Source organism: Panthera pardus, unplaced genomic scaffold, assembly GCF_024362965.1.
Source record: "Panthera pardus isolate Hobbes unplaced genomic scaffold, ASM2436296v1 HiC_scaffold_12, whole genome shotgun sequence".
NCBI classification, from domain to species: Eukaryota; Metazoa; Chordata; class Mammalia; order Carnivora; family Felidae; genus Panthera; species Panthera pardus.
In genome coordinates this window covers 6,393,995-6,402,665 of record NW_026526677.1, presented here as the reverse complement: position 1 = coordinate 6,402,665, position 8,671 = coordinate 6,393,995, and the positions used below count along the sequence as shown (strand labels likewise).

Genomic DNA, 8,671 nt, shown 5'->3' with positions numbered 1-8,671 from the left:
GATCAAAAGCAAGTACTATTGGGAAAGTCGATGCGTAACAGGAAATGAAGGTGACGATGTCCAATCTGATTCCAAGTTTTGAGAAGCTGTGCAGTGTCCAACAGGCACATATTTCACTAGCAAGCAATTGTGATTACTTAAGAATGAAAAGATTCTTGTATCCTTCGAAACTTTGTTTAATGTTTATTTCTGAGAGACAGAGAGAGAGAGAGAGACAGAGCATGAGCAGGGGAGGGGCAGAGAGAGAGAGAGAGGGAGACAGAAACTGAAGCAGGCTCCAGGCTCCGAGCTGTCAGCACAGAGCCCGGCGAGGGGCTTGAACTCACGAACCACGAGATCATGACCTGAGCTGAAGTTGGTCGCTCAACCAACCGAGCCATCCAGGCGCCCCAGTTCTTGTATCTTTCAATGTATGCATATTATTTTTTCAAATGACTGCTGAGTTATTAAAATACAAGTACCTCTTATATTGTTTGGACTTAACTATTAAATGAAACTTTTAGGCATTTAAAAAAATTTTTTTAAGTACGCTTCACACCCAACGTGGGACTTGAACTCACCACCCTGAGATCCAGAGTTACACGCTCCACCAACTGAGCCAGCCAGGTGCTCCTGTTAGAGGTTTTCTTTCTTTCTTTCTTTCTTTCTTTCTTTCTTTCTTTCTTTCTTTCTTCTTTCTTTTCTTTTTTTTTTTTTTTTTGTCGTTGTTTTGTTTTAGTTTTTGTTTCGGCTCGGGGTGCCATGAAAATCTCACTGAGGTCCTCAGATACCGTGAACCAAGGGAGTTTGAGAGCCTCTGCCACGGGAATTTGATGGGTTTGGGACTTCAGTGTTTGCCGATTCAGCTCTCCTGTGATCAGTTTCTGGACGCTGTGTTCAGGGCTCTCTGGTGCGAGCCTCTTGTAGCAGGTTCGTGCAACCACCCTGAACTTGCTCGCTGGCTTCCAGCAGGAAACCTTGACGCTCCCCATAAAGAGTCCTTTTTCTCTCTGCCAGATTATTGTGGCTCCGGCCGACGCTTTAGTATGCCCCTTTTTCCAAATGAGGAGCCAAACATCGAGCCACCAGAGACCCGGCCTCAGGTTCCCCAGCCCTCACGTAGTGAAGCTGGAATCAAAGCAAGGCTGTGTGGTGCAGGGGGACCGCCCTCAGCCACTACTAGCTGACTCCCAGGAAGAACTAAATCCCTGAACTCGCCAAAACCACGCTAAAGCATGGCCACCACCAGATGCCCTAAAACTGCACCACGACCTGACTCCGCCCCTCTTGTCTGCATCCCACAAGGTCACAGACCTCAGAATCCTCTGCCAGAATCACAGCTGACCCCTCCTGGGTTAGGAAGGCTTCACGAATCCCACCCCCGCCCCCCACTACTGCCCCCAAATCACAGCACAATCAGCCCAGGAGGTTACACCTCGCAGCTTCTGGCTGAAAGCAAGTTCCCTCTGTCGAGGTCAATCCCGATGGGGCTTTTTCTGCAGACCTGCATCCTTGGGAACACCTCAGAGATATATGTGTGGTTTTCTTTATTCACAGAACTAGATTTCTGAAGTATGTCCATATTCAAGTGGAGAAGCCCACCCGAAAGAATTGTGGACTGACAGTGAACTGTGGGTTGAACAAAAGTTCTCCTTGAAAGGGCTATTTTGAAGATTCTGATTCCGACTTTGGAGGAGCTAAGATGATTGGCAGTGGAAGGAATCACTTAAAATGCCTTAAGTAAAAATGTATTGACTTAAGAAAAAAGCAAGTCCCCTGAGAGGTGGGAATTTTCTAATCAGAGACATGGCTGTCACTGTGGCCTGGCTCTGCTCCAGGGGTGAAGATCACAGAATCTACTGGGGTTCAAACCTCCACTTACTAACTTGGTCAAATGGGGCGGTGGCTTGACACGAGGCACACAGGCTGAAGTGCCTTCGGCCTCCTCGTCTGTCAATCACGATGAGAATGGCACTCACTGCGTGGGGGTTGTTACGGGCCTCAAATGGGTGAAGACATTTAAAGCCCTTAGAATAGGACTAGGCATATAATAGCTGCTGCAAGCTCTCATTATTATTTTCACTATGATTTGCCACCAAACCCTACTCCCATTCATAGTGGCCAGGGCGCCTGCGTCGGAATCTCATCTGGAAAGCATCTTATTCTCCGGGCTTTGGGTTGGTTGGGGGGTGGCTCCACCAAATGCCTAACGCAGGCTGTCTAGCTGGGTGTTGGTACCTACTGCAATCCGGTAGGTGTTAGTTCTGCCCCGCTTTAACCTCAGCTCCCCAGTCTGTCCCAACAACCTTTGAAAAACAGTTCATTGAGCCCCTGGCATTGACTCCTGGAGCCCCGGTCTAGTGCGGGAGTGAGCAAGGGAATATTTTCAAATGTAGTGATGAGCGCTGAGATCAATCCTGCTCCAGAAACTGTGACTCTCAGCTTCTACATGAGGGTCCCTGAGCCCGAACCCACTCCCTCCTGCCAAATGCACACCCCTGAGGAAAGTGTCCACAGTTTGGAGGGCTAGTTGGGGGAGGGGAGCACCCAACATTAACAATTTAAGTGACAGTTTGTGCTTTCACCCCTGGGAAACAGGATTCGTGCATAAAGAACAGCTAAAGTCCCACCAGCCACTGCAAAGACTGGCAGGGGCCGCCTCTGCTCACAGAGGCCTCCTTGGGGGTCTTCCAAATATGATGGAGGACACGTGAGTGGATCTGCTATTTTGCCGGTCTGGGGGCAAATATTTGCCAAGGCGGCCAGTATTTGCATAACACAAACATGTAATAAATACTTCAAGGAAGTATTTATTGAACCCTAGTGTGCTTTGGGAGAGGGGCCGGGCTTCCCGGTGCCTGCAAGTCCCGGCGCTGAAAGCAGGTGGCGCCAAAGGCCCATTCATCGACGCCATCCACCCGACTCTCGACCTCGTCTCGGAGCTCCCCCCAGAGAACCTGCAATCTAGACGACCGCCAGCCGTGAGTAGGGAAGGAGAGGGTGCCAGGGCTAGGTTCAGGGGCATCCTGGTCAGGGACAGGAGTTCGGATCCACTAGTCCGAGCATACTCAGAAGGCGAGTCCTGGGCCCCGGCGTCCCGAGAAGGTGGAACGTGTTGGTGGGCGTGGCTATGCATTCACAGTAGGTGGAGCCTGAGAGAAGTCGGGGCTACGCTCTCTGTGAGGGCGGTACTTGTGCTCAGAGCCCCCAACAGGGGGCGCTCTGGGTGGGCGGGACTTAAGGGATCTTCAGGGATGGGGTTTGTGAGTATTCTTAGTGGGCGGACCCGAAGACTCTGTAGGTGGGCCGTTATCTCAGTGAGAAGTAAGGGTGTTAGCAGCTGTATGTGGGCGGAGCTTTCCCCAGTGAGATGGGCCTGGGGCACCGCCCCTATCATTTAAAACTCTGCGAGGGGCGGGGCTTATAGCTGGGGGCGGAGCCCGACGAGGCTCTTAAGGGCAACGCGTAACCACCGGAAGGCGGAATTTGCAGGTCTCCTGGACTTGGGGGAAGTCTCTGCGGGATGTTCTGCACTGCTGAACTGGGTCTCAAGCTCCGAAGAGGGGCGGGGCTTGTGGTTCAGTCGGGTTGGGCACGCTACGCGGCGTGAGGAGAGAGTGTAAACTCTTGGTGGAGTTTATACTTCCTGAAAGCGGGAACTAATTAAGAACTGCCCGTCTGCCCAGGCCGCCCTGAGAAGGTGGGGCTTATGGTCCTGGTGGGCGGGGCCATCGTTACTGCTTCGGCCGGGGCGGAGCGGATAGAGCAGAGGGGCGGGGCAATAGTTCTTCGAGAATCTCTGAGCTGGCAGGGGGAGAGGCTTGTGGCCTTGGTGGGCGGGGCCTCTGAAGAGCTCCCGCAGAGAGGGTGCTGTGACAGCAGTGGGTGGGCGTGGCTCGTAACTAGGAGGGACCTATCTGATAGTGCCGGGGTCTGTAGGCAGGAGAGTTTCGCGCCTGATTGAGGCGGGGTCTGAGAGTCAATGGGCGGAGCCTACGACACAGCTCCGGGTCTGGGCGGAGCCCGGGCTCGGCGCAGGCGGGGGTTCTGCCCTGGGAGGCAGTCTGTTTAGGCCCGCACGCAGCTCCGCATCTGTTGCTCATTACGGGATGACAAAGAGCCGGCTCTGGGCCCCCTTCCCCACTCCCATCCCCTCCCTCCGACAGCAGTGCATTTAACTCCTTCCTGCCTTTGGGGCGCTCTGGATCCCCTGCCCAGGGTCACGGGAGGGAGCTCCAGTCTGTCCCATCCTGGCAGGCTTTGTCACCCCCTAGAATGCGCCCACATCTCCTTCTCAGACCCGGGCCTCTGGACCACCCCGCGACCTCACTCTCCTGCATCGAATCTCTCCAGCGGAGTCTCGGAGGTTAAAAACTCGGGCAGGATCTGGCGGGGGCGTCTGGTTTGAGTTAGGGGAACTTGAGAACGGGAACGGGGGGCGGTGCGTAGCGTTCCCTCCACCCCCTCCACGGCCCCCGGTGCGTCCCCAGTTATGGCCCCTCCTCTACCGGTCCCCTGGGGCCCGGCCCAGGCCCAGGCCCAGGCCCTGGGGCCAGAGGGTGGTATAGGGCACCCCTCCTCTCCTGTCTGGGTGGTCGTGGTGGTTCTGCTCTGTCCTAATTAGAGGCCCCTTAGAGACTGCAACTGAAAAATTACAGAGGCAGTGGGAACCGGCGCCTCCCTGGCCCAGGTCCCGCCTCTCCGGGTCCCTAAGGCAGTGAGCCCAGGATGATGGAGTTTGCCAGGTTCCCCCAGGCTTTGACTATCCCATTCTGGATTCATGGGACACCTCAGCATGGAGCAACTTGCACAAGCTCCGGTCTCCTGGGTTCTCTCTGTCCCAGCACCACCCACATGGAGAAGGGCAAAATGTGACCCAAGACTGGAAGGTCTTACTCAGAAACCTGCCAAGGGAGCTGGATATGGGATATCTCTCCCAGGTTCTGTGCTCTCCCCATCTCGGCCTGCTAGGCAGACTCCCACCTACTCCCCAGAGCAGGGAGGAAGGGCACCTTCAGAACACCCCTAAACCAAGGGAATGGTAAGCACCCTTGAGTGACCCTGGGCCCCAGCCACCAACTTCTGGGCAGCCTGTGGGCACAGAATAGGAGGTACCAGAGGACAGAAACTCACCCACTAGACTCCCTTCACTCCCCAGAATCACCAGACCCAGAGTTTACCTTTGACTCCTAAATCCCAGTTTGGCTCCAGTTCAGCAGAAGCCTTCATTCTAGAATTCTCCCCCATATTCAGCCTCACTTTCTTGGAGTTTTGGTTAAAAAAAAAAAAAAAAAAAAGGAACAAATATGAAACTCTCTCTATGCCAAACCTCCCACTCCTGGGCTCGCTGTGTGACTGTAGGCAAGGCTCTGACTTCTCTGGGCTCCTGTTTACCTGAGAATCTCTGAAGCATACTCTCCCTTAAGGGGTCTTACCTTATTTCCTTGGGCCCAGACAAGCTGAAGGAAGGTCCCCTCTTTTTGCTGAGTCCTCCCAGACCCTCCCCTCAGACATCAATGGGGGTCAGGAACTTTGGGTGAGGTTGGCACCCCATTTATTGGAGAAGACCCCAGCACCCACCCCCTGAGGTCCTGGTGGCCTCGGCGTCTCCTCAGTCTTGAGTGCTGGGCCAGGGAGCAGAGTCCCCAAGAGTCAAGTCTGGTAGCTGACTGACAGAGGAGCCTGGCTGGGTCCGGGGTGGGGGCAGGAAGCCCTCTGTCCAGCTGGGCAGCTCCCATGAGTCCCTGGTGCAGCCTGGGCCATGTGTCCAACGCACGCCCCTTCCCCCCACCCCGCAGAGGGGGGGCTGCGCCCCATCACACGCTGGTTCTGCAGGTCTGCACCCCCGTGAGGCTGCCCCGGTGGGGCACTGGTTCTGTTGGGCCCTTGCTCCCAGCGTGGGTGACCCAGCGATAGCAGTCGGTAACTCGCTTGTTGGGTGCGTGGGGGCCGCAGCGGGTGCAGTACACGATGCCCAGTGCGAGTAGGACCACCAAGAAGACGCACGTTGGAACGAGGAGAGCCACCAGCAGCCACCGGTCATCCCTCCGGCTGTGGCCTGCCAGACTGGCCTCCCCCGGGGCTGTCGGAGCTGCTGTGGGGGCTGCTGAGGGCAGCCATGGGGCCAGCTTGCGGTCATGGGCACCTTCCCTTGGGACTTGTGGGGGTTTGGAATGGGGGTGTGTAGGGCTGGTGAGTGAAGTCTGGTTAGGGGGATGCTGAGGGGGCTCTGAGGTGAGGGTAGTGCGGAGGGCCGGGGGCTGGGTGGCAGCAGGTACAGGAACTTGATGGGCAGGGGGCACAGGGGATCTGGAGGTAGTGGTCAGAGGGGGCTGGACCGTCGAGGCAATGGGAAGGTGAGTGGCCTGGGCTTTAAGGACTGGGACATCTGGGGAGACAAGGGATTGATGGGCGTTGGAAGTCGTGACCAGAGGGGTGTGGCTGGCAAGGATTTGAGGCAAATGAGTGGTGGTCTGAGTGTCAGTGACATGGGTGTCCGGAAACACAGGGGACTGGTGGGCAGGGGACAGTTCAGGGTATCTGGCTGAGATAATGGGGGGCCGGTGGGCGGGGGGTCGTGCTGGGTGAGTGGCAGAGATAACAGGGGGCTGGTAGGCAGAGGGCAGATCTGGGCGGCTGGCTGAGATCATGGGGAACTGGTGGTCAGGAGGCAAAGCTGGGTGCCTGGCAGGGATCATGGGGGGCTGATGGGCCAGGGGCGGGCGGGGTGGCAGAGATGACAGGGGGTCGGTGGGCAGAAGGCGGTGTGGGGCGTGTGGCAGAGACCAACACAGGCCGGGTGACGGAGAGCACCGAGGAGTGGTAGGGGCCTCTGGGGGCACTCAGTGGGGGTGGCCAGGTGGGGTCCAGGTAGGGCATCCGATGCTCTCCCTCCTCTGGGAAACTAGGTCTGTAGGCCAGGCCGAAGTCAGGTGGCTGCGTGGCCTCCATCCATGGGATCCCAGGCACCTCTGTCCAGCCACCATCAAAGGTCTCCCAGGCCTCGTGTTCATCCTCTTCGTCCTCCCCGTCGTCCAGCAACTCGTCCCCTAGGTCCTGGGAAGCCCGAGCGCCCGTGGCCCCCGCAGGGCTGCAGCTGATGCCATCGGCCTCAAGCTCGTGGCCCTCGCTGCAGTAGCACTCGAAGCCACCGACGTAGTTGACGCACATCTGCTGGCACACGCCGGCGATCTGGCACTCGTCCGTGTCCACGCAGCGGTGCGGCTCATCCTCGGCCGGCCGGAAACCCAGGCGACAGTGGCAGCTGTAGCCCTGCGGCCCACCGGGCTCACATTGCTGCTCACACGGGGCGTGGGCACAGGGGTCCTCGCAGCTTCGCCCGTCGGCTGCCAGCCGGAAGCCCTCGGCGCAGCGGCAGGACACGCGACCATCCACCTCCTCCACACACTCGTGCTCGCAGCCCCCATTGTCCGGGCCGCAGCCGGTCCCTGGGCACAAGGGCCCGGCCCGAGACCAGCCCACGCGGCCCTCGGGCTGCTTCACGCACAGCAGGGAGGCCTCTCTGCCAGCCTGGCAGGGCACGGCAGCTACGGAGCCGAAGGGCAGCCACTCAAAGTCGGTGGAGACCAGGTGGAAGGGCGTGGTGTAGACCGCAGGACCCGCCTGGCCCGCCTCATCTGGCAACGCGGGGCAGGAGCCCTCGAAGCCGAACTGGCACAGGTAGCCATCGACGGCCAGCGTGCACGAGCCCTCGAGCCAGCGATGCTCTCCACTGGCCTCAAGGGCCGCGCAGCGCTGGGCCGGGCAGGGCCCCCCTGTGGCTGGTTGGGCCCAGTTGGTGAAGGCCGTGTCCTGGTCTCCCGTGGTCCACGTGAAGCCGCGCAGCGGGCGCTGCGGTTGGCACTGCCGGGCCTGCCGCTGCAGGCCGATCCACAGCAGCCGGCTGGCCGGGCCGGCCCCCACCAGGCTGTCCACACGCTGGGCCTCCTCGGGGGTCCGCGGCGTGGCCAGGTCGCCCCCCAGCTCGCGGCAGGCCCGCCAGGCCTCCAGGAAGGTGCGGCGCCGCGGGAAGAGCGCGTAGCAGCTGCCGGGGGCCGCAGATGGCCCGGGGCTCGGCCGCCCAGGGGGCCTGGCCCAGCGTGGGCACCGCGGCCGCCCAGGCCAGCAGCAGGCGCAGCAGCATCGCGACGCCCCCCGACTGGCCCGAGCCCCGGCCCCGCGGACGCTCTTGACAGGGGGTGGGACCGGGGCCTCTGGCGGGCGGGCCGGGGGCGGTCCTGGGCCGGGCTCAGGCCTTGTAAGGAGTGGGCTGGGGCCGCTGCCAGCTCCCTGCTCCCGCTCCCTCGGGGCCGCCCGAGCAGGAAGCGGTCGGGCGGGGGGCAGAGGTGGGGGGGTGCTGGAGGGTGGGGGCGGGGGGAGGTGCAGCTCGCGGACTGGGAGTCGAGGAGAGGGGGAGATGCCTGCCCAGCGGGCTGAAAGACCCTCAGAAAACCCCAGCGCCGTCTGGGGCTCTTGGTGGTGAGCTGAGGTCCCTTCCCAGAGACTCAGAGATCCGCTGTGGACACACCGACCTCATCGCACTTGCGAACGGTCTCTGGGCCCAGCTGCTCATCATACATGTGGAAACTCGCTCTGACTCACGCCCCTCACACCACACACGTGCGTGCGTTCCTCTCCCCACACAGGAGCCCTCTCTCGGCACTGTCCCCTCATCCCAGCTCTGCACACGCGA

General features: G+C 59.4%; 1 protein-coding gene across 1 annotated transcript; it reads right to left on the bottom strand.

Annotated features, from left to right (window-relative positions):
• Positions 1–5,510: 5,510 nt before the first annotated feature.
• CD248 (CD248 molecule) lies at positions 5,511–8,154 on the bottom strand. Its single transcript, XM_053899427.1, is given in 3 exon segments — positions 5,511–6,704; positions 6,706–8,031; positions 8,033–8,154. Coding segments are annotated over 3 exon segments (2,325 nt in total). The 5' UTR covers positions 8,123–8,154; the 3' UTR covers positions 5,511–5,795.
• Positions 8,155–8,671: the final 517 nt, after the last annotated feature.